Genomic DNA, 19,979 nt, shown 5'->3' with positions numbered 1-19,979 from the left:
GATCACGGTTTCTAACAAAAAGCGAACACAACCACTAGGCGACAAACATAAAGCGACAAAAAAAACACTGCCAAGGTGAGTTTTTGACGATGATTTGCATTTTGAATATGACATTTTTTTTCATTTATTGTTGTGCTTTTATAATGCTCGTTTGTTTTTTTCACTTTTTTCCCAAAACCAATCGCTCAAACAAAAACACCAACACTATTCCAGATTGGAACAGCCTTCCGGCACACACCGCTAGTGCAAGTTCATTACTTTCATTTAAGACCTTAGTTTCGAAACAGAGCTGTATAATAATGTACTGTTTTAGTCTTATTTATTTATTTATTTATTTATTTATTTATTTATTTATTTATTTATTTATTTATTTATTTATTTATTTATTTATTTATTTATTTATTTATTTATTTATTTATTTATTTATTTATTTATTTATTTATTTATTTATTTATTTATTTATTTATTTATTTATTTATTTATTTATTTATTTATTTATTTATTTATTTATTTATTTATTTATTTATTTATTTATTTATTTATTTATTTATTTATTTATTTATTTATTTATTTATTTATTTATTTATTTATTTATTTATTTATTTATTTATTTATTTATATTAATTTATCTTGGTATAATGCAACTCAGCTTACAGTAACCGAGCATTTAAACTGAGAATTTGTGGTCTAACAAGCAATTTGAGCATAACAACATCCTTTGATATTCTTCGTTCTCTCTTTACTTTATTGACAGCGTTGAGATATTTAATCAAGGCTGACAAATATCATCCTGTTATATATTGCTAAAGAAGACCTTTCTTGTCTTTATATCCTGTGTATTTAGTCATTTTGAAGATACAGCAAATTTTTCAACATTATCATAAGTACTTTACAGTTAAAAGAGAATTTTTTCATCCAAAATAAAAAACAAAAAATGCAACCTATATATTTTTTTGCTCAAGCTTATATTGTCTGCATCTTGCATACTATCTAATGTGTTTATTTATTTTTATTCTAATAGTTACAGAAGATTAGTAAGGTTATATGGGATGATAAAAATATTAATTTGAAAGGAAAACAAATACCCAAGTTAATTGTTTTCACTTTTAATTAGGTTAAACCAACCAAGGACTACCTGAGGGTCATGCTTGATGCTAAAGGCTGGAAGATATAAGAATAGGCAAATATAGCCGGCTTTCTTACTTTGATACAGCAGTATAAGTGTAATAGGGTTTTTAGAGCAAGATACTTTGTGTCAATGATACTGTAAATATGTAAAACATTTTTTATCAACCTAAAGATAATGAGGAAAGGGAAAATGATAGGAGAGTGCCCAATCAAGTTGTTGCAATAGTGTTAAAGTTTTTAAAAAAAATATAGTCCAGGTTCTTTTTTCTCTCTCTATTGACTATTTTTATATGCAATTGATAATTATTTGCTGTTTTCCCCTTTGCACCCTGAATAAATAAAATAGGTTAGGTTTGAAATTAGACATTTTCATTTAGCACTAATCAGTAATATCGAGGATTTGTTTTTAATTTGCTTCCCAAGTCAATTTGTTCTCCTTCATTTGATTGCATTTAATTTTGTAGTAGCATTAGCATGTGTGGATCCAGCTGCAGGGTTTCTATAAAATAAAATAAAATAAAATAAAAACAGCAGGCCACCATGCTAAAGGGTGGGTTCACCAATATGTAATGCATGACTGAGGTATATTTGTAGATTTTAATTTCCTTGGTGATGGAGTATCACTAGTAAGTGGCACCTGAAGTGTATCTAACTATATATCGGTCTGTCTTTGGAATGCTGTTTCATCCATTATTTGTTTCTTTGCAAGGGCAAAGCCGGTCAGAATGCACCTAGTGCTAGTGTAGTAGTGTACATGAATGGAACTTCTATAAAAGGGTTTTTATTAGGGCAAGGTACTTACTTAATAAATTATATAAAGATAACAAACTTGTGCTTTTTCAATAATAAATATATAAAGAAAACAGTTTTATATCAAACTTAAAGGTAATAGGGAAAGGGGAAAATGTTAGGAAAGTGCTCAGTCAAGCTATTATTGCATTTTTGTCATATATTTTTTTTAGAGTAGATTCATATAAAACATATTCCCACGGATAGTGTCCTTCGTTTGCATTGCCTTACATGGACATTGATGCCCATATTTAGGAGAGCTAAAGTTTTTCCGCTCACTGCTCTCCAGAAAATATGATGAAAAATGCTGATTCCTGTCAATCTGAAACTCGCTGTAAGAATTTGTCAAAAAATCCCTGATCGCTTTTAAAATCAAATTTTTATCGCACTCATCTTGAAAAGACCTTAGACCCAGGCCTCCAAGAAATTGACCGAGCGGATTTGAAGGTCACCCAAATATTGATATGACATTTTTTCAAATAGAGTCACATTTCTCCCTTTCAACTCCCCATTGACTTTCTGTTTATTTGTTTATTTATTCCTCTCTACCCCAAACATAACTGAATGAACATGGTTTGGTTTGAAATTAAAGAACTTTCAGTAATTTAGTATTATCCTCCATTGCATTCATTTTTGAGTAGCTGGTATGGGTGGATCCAGGGTTTCTAAAAACAACTGGCCAAAGGGTGGGTGCACTAATATGTATTAATTTAACACATTCTTCTGAATAATCAGTTGCAGTACATGGAAACTACAGAATGGCATCTAAATATTTGAAATGCTGTTACATCCTTAATATATTCTTTACAAGGTCAAAGATTGTTATTATGCTGTTTTGATAAAAAATATGCATAGTGGAACAAATAAGAATTGACCATTAGACTCTTGAAAAACATTGTCATCAACTAAGGCACCTTGAATTTTGACAGCCTTTTTTACACCAGGTTTAGTACTTTCATACTGCATATTTAATATTACTGAATGATTACTTGCTTGATCCATTTGTAGGGGCCAATACAATTCATAATTACATGGCAGTAAAAATTGCTTTTTTAATCTCATTAAAAAACATTCTTTCTATGCTGGCTCCGCTTTTAGGCAGTGCCCAAGTCTATATATTATCGTAAAGCATACATGAATATATCTGAGAGTTTTGACTAAAGAAAGGGCATACAGTGTTGTAAACATGGCGATCGTAGGTTTGCAGTCACTGGACTGCAAAAAATTTGGCGATCTTATTTACATATTGAGGGAAAAAAAATTAATTTACTCATTTATTTTTATGTACGTAGTTTTATATAAATGATGATGAGAAAAACTAAAATTTACTTAATCATGGTATTCCACAGATGATTTCGAAATATATTGTTATGTAAAAACATTTTTGTGTAAATGAATGATTAACTTGCGATCGATGTAACGCGTATATAATTTCAATCCCAAACAAACACAGCTTGCTGCTCGAAATGGCTGGTAGAAGAATTTACAATTGTTTTTTCAAAAGGCAAAATTTCCAGCCCAAAAGCGGGAGGTATGAGATCTTCACGAGGATGCGGGATGAGAGCCCACGCCCTCATTCAGCTAATGAATGCTTTGACTGCAACGTGGTAAAATCCTGCGTGCGCCCCTGGATACACATGATGTATACAATACACATTTCCCGAGTTTCAAAAATTGGAAATCACGTTTCACGATAAACTGTTAAACTGACGAAAAGGATCAATCTTTACTCGGAAATCACGATTCACGATTTTTAAAGAGCATAGATCACGATTCACGCTGGTCAAATTTCGCCTTTCACGAATCACGGCGAAGATAGCACTCACGGATCACGGTTTCCAATTTGTCCTTTTCACGACTCACGATAAGCAAAAAAGGCCGTTCACGGATCACGAAAATAACCCCTTACCCCCCCCCCCCCCCCCCCCCCTGCAAAAACGAAGACACAATAACCATAGTAACTAACTATGCAATAACGAAGTAATTATATTCAAAATAAAGTTTAAAACCTCGAGTAACTGAGACGTTCATTTAACAGTCAAATGCCTTCATTTTCCTACTGAAAAAGAGGTCTATCGCCGGTAGCAGCCTCTGTTATGAAAAAACAATCTCCGGTGATTTTTAACGGATAACGCGAAAAATATTCCAAATTTGTAGAAGCAGCGTGTCTATTGGTAGCTTAGAGGAGGTGACTGATATTTAGAGCTGATGGCCTGTTTGATAGGTCGGATTCTAATGGCTTCTTTTGTCTCTTGTCGGTTGGGGTTTTCGTCGGCCCTCCGGAAGTAAACTATTGACAATGCGCCATTAAAATCATATACCTCCATCAGACTTCATGATCTATGTCTTCTTGAAATCATAAACAGTGCTGTGTAGAACAGTTACAAAGCTAAGTTCAGGCTGGTAGATGGGGGTATATGGATCTATTTCACAGACGTCGAAATTGACGATTTCACGTTTCTCGTAGGGTAAAAAATGACCAAATCTCGTTTCACGAAAATGCCCTTTACCACCCTGTTGTGTCCCTCTGTATGTGATGATATTAACACTATTAATGATTTAGAGGTGTATGTTTGTATCACAGGTAGCCCAGGCAATGGTTTGAAGCTTGTTCGTTGTTTGTTCGGCTGTTCTTATAATACGAGTGGATTGAAGTAGCTGGTGATTTTTCAGGGTAAAAGTGAAAGGGATGCTTGTCGGGAAAAAATACCCCTAAAAAATACCTGCACTACCCAAAATTGCTACTCTATAAATACCTCAGAAGCCCTAAAAAGTACCATTTCTAAGAATAATAATCCACCATTTTTCCGTGGATACCCCCTAAAAAATACCCGAGGCCCGATTTTGACCCCTAAAAAATACGACAAGCATCCCTATCAGGTAGACATGGGAAGAACCCCACCCGGGAAAATTGCCTTAAAACTTATTCGCATTCGAAACGGATTTCATACTTTTTCACGGTCTAAAATTCAGAACTATCAGTTTTCGGAGCAAGGTAAGTAATCTTTTATCTCTTATTTTAGTTTAATTTATATAACAGATTACTATGCGCCGGTGACAGCCTCGCAGGTTTTCCACCTGGTGGGGAGGGTAATAATAGTTTACTTCGCTCCCAGTTCAGCCGAGCGTGACTGTCCAAAGGCGTCGGTCAAGGATTCTCATTGGTACTCACTCGTTTTAAAAAATGGCTAGCGGCCAGGGAAAATAGTTTAGCTCGGATGTTTTGCCATACCTCGGATGTAATTGTACCCTAGCATAGGTCTACGAGATCAAATTATATTGTTTGTTGTATTTTCCTCGCGAATTTCGACGGGATTTGAGTGCTACCGAAAATAGCCTGCTTGCAGGCGGTACTTAATCTGCTTAGCAGCCGCTTTTATACCCTGGGTACCAGAGGCTTTTATACCCTGGATACCAAGATGGCGCCCGATCACCGAACGGAAAGGGGGTTTCCGCAATAATAACACCGAATACCGCCTGCAAGCAGTGAGAGCTATATATTTCGCGAAGAAAACCACCCCTAACAGTTATTATACATACATTTGACAACAGCAAGACATGTTCTAAGTTTTAAGGCAATTTTATTGGCAACATTTCACAAGGAATCGCTACTTCAATCCACTCGTTTTACCTCTAAGAAAAGCCGATTCGAAGCTACAAACAAGCTTCACGATTACCTGGGCTACCTGTGGTTAGTATGTGATAGGGAAACCCTGCATCATGAAAGCATTTAACATTCTACTTAGAACGAGTACTTCAAAGTCTTGAAAAGAACTACAAAAACACAATAGTTTTCCAATCTCTATTATCATTGTCGATAGTTTTCCAAGCTCTATTATCATTGTCGAATTCGTTGAACACTAACACCAAGTATTTCAAGATCCTTACTGTCTCGCCTGGAAATAGCGCTCAGTTAAATCAACCATGTAAAATGTTCCGTAAAATCAGATCAGAATAAAATATATATTATCGTCTACTTCGCAGACAAATCTGTGGTAAGCGTAGCCTGCTTGCAGGCGGTACTTGGTGTTATCCTCGCGGAAACCCACTCCGTTCGGTGTTCGGACGCCAAATCTTGTATTTTGGCACGGTTCCTGGTCCACGACCACGGGGGTAAGCGCAAAACAGCGTTCGATCATCGAACGGAGCGGGTTTCCGCGACGATGACACCAAGTACCGCCTGCAAGCAGGCTATGGTTAGCGGCATTTACACGTTGAAGAGAGTATTAGCGATAATTTAATAAAAATGATGAAATTATTTATTTTATTTTATTAGCTTCGCCACAATAGGCGGGGTAGCCGCAACAGCATGGCCATTTACTGCGGAATAACTGAATAAAAGTACCGATGTTTATTAGATAATCGTTGATCTTTCAGACGAAAAAAATATCGCTCTGTGTTTATTTTGCATAAAACAGTCATGAAGCGGACAAAAACACACACATTGACCAAAACAAAAGGGGAATATTGGGGCAGCGAATATGATACAACTCTTTTCTTTATAAGAACCTCTAATTTTCAGTTGAGGCTGGGTCGTTCTTATTTTTAAGACGTTTTAAGGCTGTACGAATATAATACCCGATGAATGATTAGGAAGAGAATTACCCATAGAGCAATGATAAGGTTGTTACTATGTGCACAATTTGATTCTGCATTTTAGAACGCATTAGGACTAAAAAAGAAAAACATTTTCTGCTATCTGAGCCTCGGCATGTTCTTAAAATTTGGAGAAATCTCAGACTGGACGTTCTTATCAAAATGGTTCTTATTAAAAAAAGAGCGTATACCAACCGGAGTCCCCACATGCTTGGCATTTATCACAATGTCCAGATTATCCCTCACTAGAACGAGAACACTTTCTTTTGATTGGTTCCATGTGCAAAAAACATATCTCCTTCCATTCCTTTCTCCAATGTATGTAGTGTTTTTTTCACAGTGCTCCTTTTTAACGTCTTATTTCCAGTTGAGGCTGGGCCGTTCTCATTTTGGAGCATTTCAAGGCTAAAAAGGCTTCAATTCCAGTGTATATCAGAATAAATACCCATAATTTTATCCTCGTAACGATTTTTGGAACGAACAGACACAATGAAAACAATAAAAAAAAAGCAGCCTAAGGGGGGGGGTTAAACCCCCTTGGTCCCCCCTGGATCCGCTACTGCACTTCGCCCTTCTATCAACATCGCACACTGTGATGCTGGGAGCTAGGAATTGACCAAAACTACAAACCAACTTTGTGGAGGGGAAAGGTTATTATGAAACAGTTATGCAAATCTTGTCGATATTAGATAAGTATTTGAGTGAAGAGATAAATCGTTGGTTTTGATCTTTTTCTCAACAGCAATATGACAACAAAAAAGCACGAAAATTTTGTCGGCGAGCCCATGGGAAGGAAAGCAGTGGATAAAGTGCCTGGAATAGGCCCAGAACATAAGAAAGAATTGGAAAGAAAAGGAATCCACTATGCACACCAACTTCTTGGCGAATATTTAGTTTGTAACATGGATAAGGGAAAATTTGGAGATTATATTATGAGAATAGGAGCCAACAACAAGGAAAAAAACGGTTGTTTTGAAGCAATGAAGGGTTGGTGCGATGAGCACCTCTAACAGTACACGACTTAAACCGCAAGATGAGAAGACTGGGTCATGAATTCCTCATGATTTACTTCAACGGACAAATTAACTTTGCTGCTTCCACCAGTAGTTGCTGCCATATTGAAAAATAGATAGAAAAAAGGAAACTTTTAAGCTTAGTCTTTAAAAAGTTCATCAGAGTTTGTGTTTTTTGGGATTTGAAAGAAATGCACAATAAAAACTCACGAGATTTCACAAAAATGCACTGTGGTACGGCGTGGTTGTTTTTTCCAGGTACCCACATTTAATTGGTTTTTTGAATGATTTTATTTAGTAGAGTGAAGAGTCACATGCACTACAGCAACAAACATCTTTTATTTGCACACAAAATTAAGTGTTACATAGGTTGGTTTTTTTTGTTTTTTCTTTTTATATTCATATATTTATTGAGAGGGAGAGGAAAAAAAAAACCTAGAGTTGCATACCAAGGGGGGACAATACTTCGGTGCGGGCACCCTAGAATAGCTTGAGAGCTAAACGGGCTAAGGTGCACTTAAATGTTAGGGAAAAATCCTAGTTTGGAGATCTGGAGGCTGTGTGCATACAGAACGAAGCTCTGCCAACTGCACTACCTTAGATCTGGAGGCTGTGTGCATACAGAACGAAGCTCTGCCAACTGCACTACCTTGGCTCCTCCAAGAAACTCTTGGAAATGTTGTTCTCTTATCTTTTTCAAACCCTGTGGTTTTTACCTCACCACGCTTTAAGGCCATAGCCTAGACATATTTTGGGGATCACCATGAAAAAACCTTCAGATGATGTCTTCATTCCTAGTTCCAAAATATCTGAGGAGAAGAGGTGGTTGGCTCACTTTCAGGCCCATGGATTATTATAATGGATTATTATAAGAGTATCAAGGCCATCAATCTCAAATAGGCTCTTACCGATAGTGCTAGCACTTTTAAGGGGGCATTATATGGCTTTGCGATAATTTTTTTTTTTTACATTTTATCCCAAAAAGCAACTGCTAGCATTTTTATTTTCGACTGATTATTTGTGTCATTTTACGTCTAATAGCACAATCCGACTTCATATATCTCGTCCAATGCCGCATTTTTGCACACAGGAGCCTTGTAGGCTGTGGAAAAGGTTTGACAGTCAGGGTTGCCTTCTTAGAAGCCTGTCCATCACGCTCGTTCTATGATGGCGAGGAATAATCTCTATATGATCAGAAAACCTCAAACGTTGTGTTGGACTTAAATGGAAAAAAACATCATTATTTTTTGTTGCTGAAAAATGTTGTTGAGAATCTCATCATCTCAAAGATTTTATGTTTTGTTCTATGGTTAAAAAAGTTGGAAGTGTGAGCATTTTTTTTGTAACCCACAAGCACTTTAACAAAATAGCATTATTTTAGCACTTCTTCGACAAAAAAACAAATAACTTTAAGGATTTAGTGCTTTTTTCAACAGCACTTTCGGTAAGAGCCTATACACAAAGGGATAAAAAATGACTGACAGCCCAAGCTATTTTCCAATTTTATTTTTCATATAAATTTCTAAAATTTCATACAATTGTTCATTTTATTAAAAAAATATTGTTGAATATTTACACATTGTTATTGCTAATTGTCATGAATTTGATTTTTATGTACCCTTAGTTGAAAATGAAATCTCTTTTAAAAAGTGTTTTCTAAAATGCAAACCTTTCTGGTAAAATTACTGTAATAAAAACTCAATTTCATATTAGAATAATGCAACTTGGGCACCAGTGCCTTTCATTCTATAGCATTCACATAACTGATTTCCTGTGGTACACTCAAATAGCCATATTAGCGACTTTCTTGATTGGCTTTCACAAAGCACATTAGTAAGCTATTTCCTTGTTGGGTTCTCTGTGGAATTTTCACAAAGCCACATTGGTTATTTCCTTGGTGGGTTGGCTGTGTGTTCCCCTAGGAGGGGGTATTCGGGGGATCTGTGGTCCCATATCCTCTTGACATGAGTGGAACTGGAAATCACGATTGGGACAACTTTGGTACTGAAAGAGAAAAATGGCACCACTTGTTAAGGACACCTTGTACTGTAAACCACCTCTTCAATCCACCACCCCTAGATTTTAATCAAAATAACTAGGCCTTTTTAGACTTATGCTGTGTGATACACAAGTGGATTGGATCACATATATGCCATTTCTAGCAAGTGAATATCTAGAAAATAGAATTTTTTTATTTGGACATGACTGGACTCATTGATAGGGATGTTATGCATAGCTTTTTTAGAAAAAAATGCCCAAGAAAACATCAGATTCAGGCAAGGTTTTGTGATAAGATTACTTTGACAGTGAATATACAGGAAAAGTATCAAAAGTGGGTTGACACTGCTGCTTTGAATTTATAAAGGCAAATATTTTTATAGAAATTTGGGCTCCCTGTGGTTTCCCCAATGGTTTAATATAAAAAATTATCTGTTAGAATATCAGCCATAACTTAATGGAGGCTTGTTTGTCTATCAAGCAGAATTTGCTTACACTGTTGTATGCACCTAAGCTTGCAAAAAAGGCATTGTTCTCAGGCAGTGAGGCAAGCATAATTTTTTAGGGTGTGTTGGTATACATATTGACCCCTCAACCGGCCTGTACCGGCTTTGGGAAGTACCCACAACCCAAAAAATTCATAAATGCAAAATAAACACAACAAGATGAAGATACTCAGGCATCAGTCTAAGGGATAAATGGTCTTGAAGATATGCATCCAACCAAGGTGTTGGCAACTACTCTTAAGCCAAATAATAGCACAGGTTCTTTGACAAATTTCAAATCGAACAAGGAAAGAAAAGCAGAATCATCCCTCTCAATAAAACGCTCAAAATACCACACAAGGGAGAGAGATCAGCAAACACAGCTCAAGACACAAATAGATACCTTTATTCTGATTCTCCAGGTACATTTCCATGGCCTCAAGACACAATGTCCACTCCTTGAAGGCTTGTAAAACCACGAAGATGCCTTTACGTATTGCAAAGAATTCTGGGAGATCCAGGGAAAAATTCTCGAGGGGAGGGCCAGTCAACACTCCTCTCCCCAAAGTCAGATGGTTTTTTATAAGTCTTTTCACCCCGAAGCCAATCAAATCAATTCCAGGTCATACAGACCCAGAATAGCAGTGTAAACAATTTTGGAATCAATTTGGTTTCAGAAAAGACAGCATTTAGAAGAGCTGTGGTGATTCATTAGAAAATTATTTTCTCATCCAGGCAAAGCCAAACAAAAAAAAATCATCATGAATCCACCTTTGCTTGCAAATATCCATAAGCAAAGCACTCAATTATGCCCCAATAGACTTCATGATGTCCTGAGACACTCTCCTAATATGCTCATAGCTGTATTTTTGATGAAAAATACAAGCAACCATCAACTTGTGCTTGCTTCAGCACAATGACGAGGGATTAAAAGTGGGAAGTGAAAGCACTGTTGGAAAGCTTCGATACCAGTGACTAGGTGCAGCTGTGTTTGACTTTGACGGGCTGTATTTAACTCAGAATAGGGGGGGAGGTATCTGTTTTCAGTCTGTTTTTTGTAAATTCAGCTCAAAAATAGCCAGGAGTCAATGGGTTAAAATAAAATATGGCGGTTGAATTTTGATAACAGATTATCTAGGACGAGGGAGAAACCTCTTGAAAGAGAAAATTGTAAATACACCTCTCTCATTGTAAATACACCTCTTTGTTCGCCATTCAACAGATGTAGTATTTTCATTTTCAATCTAGTTAGGGATTTGGCACCCTCCTGCTTAGAGCTTTCTGTGTCACTCATTGACATTGCTCCAAGCAAAGTAAACGAGCGACACAGAAAGCTTTGCGCAGGAGGGAAGGGATTTGGCACCAAGCGCCAAAGCATTACTCTCGGTTACACCATCCTCGCCGTTTTTGTATAATAATGTCCCTAATTACTGACCTCTGGGGGCGGGGCCGTTGGAACGAGTGGAGAATTCTCGTCCACTGACACCGACTGGTAAGGCGTCTCAGGTGACGTCACTCTCCTGAAACAGAAAATAATTACTCAGGAAATAAGTACGTCCATATAAGGATATCTCTAAAGCATTTTATTTAAAGGTAGGCGTCATTCACATTAGCCAGACAAACTGCCAAAAACTTCTGTGTAACAGACTGTTTATTCTAGGGGAAGAGCCATGGCCCGTTTGACTAGATGTGGGCTGAGAAGGAGAAAAGAAAAGTGTACCTATCTTTATGGAAGGGAAAAACAACAAATAACGCCTGGTGTACCCAGGATATCTTTAAGGGAGAGGGTAGCATATAAACAAGTTACGGAAGATAATTCGGGATTTTAGCGGTATGATTTATCTTTAATAAATCATATTCAAGTCCTTGACTGCACATAATTTGGGCCTTCAACACTTACCCTGCACACATTTCAAAGACATTTTGCCCTCTGGGTTTTCTATGGGGGATTCTGGAGAAAGTGTAAATAAATAAATTGTAGTTAATCACTCTCTATGCAGCTAGATGCCGAATTACAAGAGAGCAGATTCAGACGTATTCAAGTTGAAGGCATGGAAAGTCGCCTCAGGCAGCTGCCATACAACTCAAGTCTGACCACGGATCAAAGCTAACCAGTGGGTTCAACGAGTTAACGGCAAAATAATATGACCTTTTAAAATCATAAATCTATACAATTTTAAATATATAGATTGAGGTAATGTGAAAGCTTTGAGTACCTCCTCTCAGATCAAAATAAAAAAAATTGCTGTCTCCTTTAAAGAAAATGCAGCACCAAAACATTATAAAGTTTTGCCTTACTTTAAAAACCTGCTTGCATGGTTTTTAATGTTAGTTCGGCAAAATAGGCTAAGGTTAGGGTTTTTTTTTGGACTTACTGAAAGTGGGTTCTCATTATTAAGTTATTTTACATACAAGGCGTATGAAGTAGTCATCTGAAAGTGACCACTTTCACATTAATTGTCTCAAGAAAAGTCCAGTGTGCCAAGAGGAGTAATACCGATACAATGGAACCCCACCAATGTGTCCATGCGATAACCTGGAATCACATGTGAGGCAGGTGGGGGCTAAGAGTTTCAGCACATGGGGTCTCTCACCTCTGCTGAGAGGGGTTCGACCCATTCCATTATCATATTACAGAGCCGTAGCAGGCCACATAAGATTGGGGAGGGGGGGGGGTGCATAATACAGAAACATTAAGAAAATATTGGGGGGGGGGGGGAGCACAGCCAAACTTCTACTGGTCATTTCCTTGTAATGTTTGAAAATGTTAGGGTGGGGTGGCCACTGCTACGGCCCTGTATTAGCTGTTAGGCCTACACTTGCTTCCTCTCTGGTCTCTACTTACTTGTTATAGATGGGAGTGATAAGAGAAAGCACGATTCCAAGAAACAGCGAAACAATCATTGCCATAAGTAGCAGTTGAGACAGCCCCTCGCTGGAATGAACACAGAAGGCACACAATGACATAAAGAAAAGAGATTTTAGGCTTTGGTAAATCATAATCAAAAAATTTAATAATATATTATATTAAGAGTTTAGCCTCGTTCCCTGGCTTTTATTGGCTGAGCTGCTTGTAGGTTGATGACATCACTTTTGATTTGCACTCGCCTCGGAGATCCCGGTCGGGGAAGAGGCTAATAAGGGTTCAGTCATCAATATCATTTGTCAAAATCATTGTGGCCATCAGTATCACAATCATCAGCTAAAATAAGCATGTATATTCCTCACATGATCTATTACTTTACCATTTTAATCATCATATTATCTATCATCATCTTCATCATCAAAATATAATCACAATCCCTAAACAACAGCTTCCTTTATTCTCGTTATAATATCATTTTTGTCGCCACCCTATTTGTGCTTTCACATATACAACAACAGAGGGTCATGGCTGTGCCCCCCCCCACTGTTTTCTTATGTCTCTTGTTCCTCCCCCCCCTCCCCCCTCTGATACCCGTTACTGCTTTGACAGAGCTGTAGCATGCCCCAAACTATTTTTGGATTTTGGAAAGGGGGAGGATGAAACAGTAACATTAGAAAAATATTGGGGGAAGCACATGCCCCAAGTGCCCCACACCCTGCTATGGCTCTGCCTGAACATTACTACAAACAGAATCTTCATAGGCAATGTCGTTATTATAAACACCGCAATTTTCATTATCATAATCACATCAACAAATTACTTACACAACTGGATAGCACACTGCACAGCGAGCGTCATCATATTGCTAGGAGAAAAAATAAACAATCACATTTCACATTTTTATTTTATTGCTTTTATGAATCTGCATGGTGTTGTCTAAAGAGCCAGCATCAGTTAGCATGCAATCAAGTAGAACTAGATACACGATTGTACTTTGAATACAGACCTATTCAAGTACTTTGTAACACTAAAGTATAATTGTTTCTGTTGCTTTATTAATGTAATCACTGACTGACACTTTTTATTCAGTCCATTAGCTGCAATAAGGGCTAATAAACTATGTTATTAATATATTATATATATGTTTATTAATATATTTTTATGTGAGGAAAAGTGTTAACAATATGTTAATTGATGCAATCCCTTAGGCCATCTAGATACAGAACCATTGGTTTTAAAACCACGACAGGCTCTCGGCAGAATAGCTTGTCGGCAACCCTGGGTAAAAGGCAACAAACTCATGCAAATGGATGTAAATATGCCTTTCCCTGTCAGACTACAGGAAAGGAATATTGAACACAAGTATGTATTAAAGGCCTGTTTTTCAAGGCAAAAAGTTCAACCTAAAGTTATAATGAGTACCAGTAACCCAGGTGTAATAGATGAGTACAGACCTGTTTTACAGCTGAACACTTGAGATCAGTCTCAATCTTGTCCAGGCTTGTCTTGGTAGAGTTTATTTGAGTGGTGAGCTGTTGGGCACTTGAAGTTGGGAGCCAGACCTTGGGAAAGGGGAGGGATTAGGAATGGCATCCCTTGTCAACAAAATGGACAAATCACTTTATTCGCAAGTCAGACCATGACAAAGGGGAGGGATTAGGAATGGCACCCCTTCTCAAGTTATCACTTTACTGCACAGGTCAGACTTTGGGAGGGGTTAGACAGTAAATGTTGTCATGTTTGATAACTTTTCTGTATACTTTGCTGTGACATTATTAGTACATTATTCCAATGATTTGTTTAACCTACCTGTAAGATGAGCCACTCAACAACCTGTTCCGCACTTGCCAACTCAAGCATTGCAGTGTCTGCAAACTGTGACAGATGAGTGGTATGTATTAGGACAATCTAGTTAGATCTGTTAACCATTTTGCTGTGTGCCCCCTCCCCCTCCCTATTACTCCCTTGAGAAGTGGGTGGGATTAGAATTTTGTGAGGTAGTTCAGATCTGTGAACTCTTACTAATGCCATTGCAATATTTGAAAGCAATGCAAGATAGTTAAAAATGCTCCCCTGGCCCTTTTCCCCTTACTTACTTACTCCCTCTCTCTCTCTCCCTCTCTCCCTGTCCCTCCCTCCAGGCCTCCCTCCCTGTGAGAAGATGAGTGGATCACAGTCCTGAATGAAGAGAGGCTAGTTCAAACCTCTGTTAAATAATCATGCTGGCCTTGTTGCAATTTGAACCCAGGACCTCTAGCTTCAGAAACGAAACCCATACCACTGACAGAGATAGCCTAAGGGTAAGGGGAGAGTGCTATATGCCAAAATTTCCTAAGCTCTTCAAAATAGGTAGAAAACAGATAGTATATCAATCTCATATCGTAACCCTAAAGTTTTAAAAACTCACATACCTCCCTCCCTTAAATCACACTCCCCTTGTCCTAGCCTATGTTACAAACACACCTTTTTGTAAGGGTGGTCACTGGATTTCTTGCAATCAATGTAGTAGTTAGCAATGTCTGTATAATTAATCAAAGAATTACAATTACAGTAGCTAAGAAACAACAGAAATCTCTGCTATTATGGTCAGAAACACCACATAAGGTGAGTATTTTCTAAGAAAGTAAAAGCAATGCATGGATGAGATACTTACTTCTTATAGGAAGCACCTTGTTTGACAAATAAAAATCAATGGTTCTCCTTGGGTCATAGCACAGATCTGACATTGCCTATGGATAACAGCACAATTTGAGCTGATCAATAAGAGTTTTTACCAACTGTATGTGTCAACTGAGTGTGGCCACGTACCAACTGTATGTTTCAGCTCAGTGTGGTAATAATATCAAGTACCAACTGTATGTTTCAGCTCAGTGTGGTAATAATATCAAGTACCAACTGTATGTTTCAGCTCAGTGTGGTAATAATATCAAGTACCAACTGTATGTTTCAGCTCAGTGTGGTAATAATATCAAGTACCAACTGTATGTTTCAGCTCAGTGTGGTAATAATATCAAGTACCAACTGTATGTTTCAGCTCAGTGTGGTAATAATATCAAGTACCAACTGTATGTTTCAGCTCAGTGTGGTAATAATATCAAGTACCAACTGTATGTTTCAGCTCAGTGTGGTAATAATATCAAGTACCAACTGTATGTTTCAGCTCAGTGTGGTAATAATATCAAGTAACAACTGTATGTTTCTACTGAGTGTGGTAATAATATCAAGTACCAACTGTATGTTTCAGCTCAGTGTGGTAATAATATCAAGTACCAACTGTATGTTTCAGCTCAGTGTGGTAATAATATCAAGTAACAACTGTATGTTTCTACTGAGTGTGGTAATAATATCAAGTACCAACTGTATGTTTCAGCTCAGTGTGGTAATAATATCAAGTACCAACTGTATGTTTCAGCTCAGTGTGGTAATAATATCAAGTACCAACTGTATGTTTCAGCTCAGTGTGGTAATAATATCAAGTACCAACTGTATGTTTCAGCTCAGTGTGGTAATAATATCAAGTACCAACTGTATGTTTCAGCTCAGTGTGGTAATAATATCAAGTACCAACTGTATGTTTCAGCTCAGTGTGGTAATAATATCAAGTACCAACTGTATGTTTCAGCTCAGTGTGGTAATAATATCAAGTACCAACTGTATGTTTCTACTGAGTGTGGTAATAATATCAAGTACCAACTGTATGTTTCAGCTCAGTGTGGTAATAATATCAAGTACCAACTGTATGTTTCAGCTCAGTGTGGTAATAATATCAAGTACCAACTGTATGTTTCAGCTCAGTGTGGTAATAATATCAAGTACCAACTGTATGTTTCAGCTCAGTGTGGTAATAATATCAAGTAACAACTGTATGTTTCAGCTCAGTGTGGTAATAATATCAAGTACCAACTGTATGTTTCAGCTCAGTGTGGTAATAATATCAAGTACCAACTGTATGTTTCAGCTCAGTGTGGTAATAATATCAAGTACCAACTGTATGTTTCAGCTCAGTGTGGTAATAATATCAAGTACCAACTGTATGTTTCAGCTCAGTGTGGTAATAATATCAAGTAACAACTGTATGTTTCTACTGAGTGTGGTAATAATATCAAGTAACAACTGTATGTTTCAGCTCAGTGTGGTAATAATATCAAGTACCAACTGTATGTTTCAGCTCAGTGTGGTAATAATATCAAGTACCAACTGTATGTTTCAGCTCAGTGTGGTAATAATATCAAGTACCAACTGTATGTTTCAGCTCAGTGTGGTAATAATATCAAGTACCAACTGTATGTTTCAGCTCAGTGTGGTAATAATATCAAGTACCAACTGTATGTTTCAGCTCAGTGTGGTAATAATATCAAGTACCAACTGTATGTTTCAGCTCAGTGTGGTAATAATATCAAGTACCAACTGTATGTTTCAGCTCAGTGTGGTAATAATATCAAGTACCAACTGTATGTTTCTACTGAGTGTGGTAATAATATCAAGTACCAACTGTATGTTTCAGCTCAGTGTGGTAATAATATCAAGTACCAACTGTATGTTTCAGCTCAGTGTGGTAATAATATCAGGTACCAACTGTATGTTTCAGCTCAGTGTGGTAATAATATCAAGTACCAACTGTATGTTTCAGCTTAGTGTGGTAATAATATCAAGTACCAACTGTATGTTTCTACTGAGTGTGGTAATAATATCAAGTACCAACTGTATGTTTCAGCTCAGTGTGGTAATAATATCAAGTACCAACTGTATGTTTCAGCTCAGTGTGGTAATAATATCAGGTACCAACTGTATGTTTCAGCTCAGTGTGGTAATAATATCAAGTACCAACTGTATGTTTCAGCTCAGTGTGGTAATAATATCAAGTACCAGCTGTATGTTTCTACTGAGTGTGGTAATAATATCAAGTACCAACTGTATGTTTCAGCTCAGTGTGGTAATAATATCAAGTACCAACTGTATGTTTCAGCTCAGTGTGGTAATAATATCAAGTACCAACTGTATGTTTCAGCTCAGTGTGGTAATAATATCAAGTACCAACTGATGTTTCAGCTCAGTGTGGTAATAATATCAAGTACCAACTGTATGTTTCAGCTCAGTGTGGTAATAATATCAAGTAACAACTGTATGTTTCTACTGAGTGTGGTAATAATATCAAGTAACAACTGTATGTTTCAGCTCAGTGTGGTAATAATATCAAGTACCAACTGTATGTTTCAGCTCAGTGTGGTAATAATATCAAGTACCAACTGTATGTTTCAGCTGAGTGTGGTAATAATATCAAGTACCAACTGTATGTTTCAGCTCAGTGTGGTAATAATATCAAGTACCAACTGTATGTTTCAGCTCAGTGTGGTAATAATATCAAGTACCAACTGTTTCAGCTCAGTGTGATAATAATATCAAGTACCAACTGTATGTTTCAGCTCAGTGTGGTAATAATATCAAGTACCAACTGTATGTTTCAGCTCAGTGTGGTAATAATATCAAGTACCAACTGTATGTTTCTACTGAGTGTGGTAATAATATCAAGTACCAACTGTATGTTTCAGCTCAGTGTGGTAATAATATCAAGTACCAACTCCTGTATGTTTCAGCTCAGTGTGGTAATAATATCAGGTACCAACTGTATGTTTCAGCTCAGTGTGGTAACAATATCAAGTACCAACTGTATGTTTCAGCTCAGTGTGGTAATAATATCAAGTACCAACTGTATGTTTCTACTGAGTGTGGTAATAATATCAAGTACCAACTGTATGTTTCAGCTCAGTGTGGTAATAATATCAAGTACCAACTGTATGTTTCAGCTCAGTGTGGTAATAATATCAGGTACCAACTGTATGTTTCAGCTCAGTGTGGTAATAATATCAAGTACCAACTGTATGTTTCAGCTCAGTGTGGTAATAATATCAGGTACCAACTGTATGTTTCAGCTCAGTGTGGTAATAATATCAAGTACCAACTGTATGTTTCAGCTCAGTGTGGTAATAATATCAAGTACCAACTGTATGTTTCTACTGAGTGTGGTAATAATATCAAGTACCAACTGTATGTTTCAGCTCAGTGTGGTAATAATATCAAGTACCAACTGTATGTTTCAGCTCAGTGTGGTAATAATATCAAGTACCAACTGTATGTTTCAGCTCAGTGTGGTAATAATATCAAGTACCAACTGTGTATGTTTCAGCTCAGTTTGGTAATAATATCAAGTACCAACTGTATGTTTCAGCTCAGTGTGGTAATAATATCAGGTACCAACTGTATGTTTCAGCTCAGTGTGGTAATAATATCAGGTACCAACTGTGTATGTTTCAGCTCAGTGTGGTAATGATATCAAGTACCAACTGTATGTTTCAGCTCAGTGTGGTAATAATATCAGGTACCAACTGTGTATGTTTCAGCTCAGTGTGGTAATGATATCAAGTACCAACTGTATGTTTCAGCTCAGTGTGGTAATAATATCAAGTACCAACTGTATGTTTCAGCTCAGTGTGGTAATAATATCAAGTACCAACTGTATGTTTCAGCTCAGTGTGGTAATAATATCAAGTACCAACTGTATGTTTCAGCTCAGTGTGGTAATAATATCAAGTAACAACTGTATGTTTCAGCTCAGTGTGGTAATAATATCAAGTACCAACTGTATGTTTCAGCTCAGTGTGGTAATAATATCAAGTACCAACTGTATGTTTCAGCTCAGTGTGGTAATAATATCAAGTACCAACTGTATGTTTCAGCTCAGTGTGGTAATAATATCAAGTACCAACTGTATGTTTCAGCTCAGTGTGGTAATAATATCAAGTAACAACTGTATGTTTCTACTGAGTGTGGTAATAATATCAAGTAACAACTGTATGTTTCAGCTCAGTGTGGTAATAATATCAAGTACCAACTGTATGTTTCAGCTCAGTGTGGTAATAATATCAAGTACCAACTGTATGTTTCAGCTCAGTGTGGTAATAATATCAGGTACCAACTGTATGTTTCAGCTCAGTGTGGTAATAATATCAAGTACCAACTGTATGTTTCAGCTCAGTGTGGTAATAATATCAAGTACCAACTGTATGTTTCAGCTCAGTGTGGTAATAATATCAAGTACCAACTGTA

At 37.0% G+C, this 19,979-nt stretch overlaps 1 protein-coding gene across 4 annotated transcripts in view; it reads right to left on the bottom strand.

The window, feature by feature from the left end:
• The window catches only part of LOC5509572 (protein tweety homolog 3), a 32,980-nt gene that overhangs the window by 4,076 nt on the left and 8,925 nt on the right, over window positions 1-19,979 (bottom strand). For 2 of the 4 annotated variants that reach the window (XR_007305294.1, XM_048720176.1), the window contains exons 7-14: window positions 15,529-15,604; window positions 15,339-15,394; window positions 14,685-14,750; window positions 14,330-14,437; window positions 13,700-13,740; window positions 12,855-12,944; window positions 11,910-11,960; window positions 11,445-11,529 (exon numbers count right to left, since the gene is read on the bottom strand). Coding sequence is in view for 2 of the 4 variants with exons in the window: in XM_048720176.1 (XP_048576133.1) it covers window positions 11,445-11,529; window positions 11,910-11,960; window positions 12,855-12,944; window positions 13,700-13,740; window positions 14,330-14,437; window positions 14,685-14,750; window positions 15,339-15,394; window positions 15,529-15,604 (573 nt within the window). In the remaining 2 variants the exon portion in view is untranslated. Of the gene's footprint in view, window positions 1-7,916; window positions 9,531-11,444; window positions 11,530-11,909; window positions 11,961-12,854; window positions 12,945-13,699; window positions 13,741-14,329; window positions 14,438-14,684; window positions 14,751-15,338; window positions 15,395-15,528; window positions 15,605-19,979 lie in introns of those variants that run through there. The other 2 variants (XR_007305293.1, XM_048720175.1) reach the window with 2 other exon arrangements.

Source organism: Nematostella vectensis, chromosome 12 (genome assembly GCF_932526225.1).
Source record: "Nematostella vectensis chromosome 12, jaNemVect1.1, whole genome shotgun sequence".
In the NCBI taxonomy this organism is placed as follows: Eukaryota; Metazoa; Cnidaria; class Anthozoa; order Actiniaria; family Edwardsiidae; genus Nematostella; species Nematostella vectensis.
The sequence above is the reverse complement of the archived record's forward strand: the minus strand, read 5'-3'. Positions and strand labels throughout refer to the sequence as shown.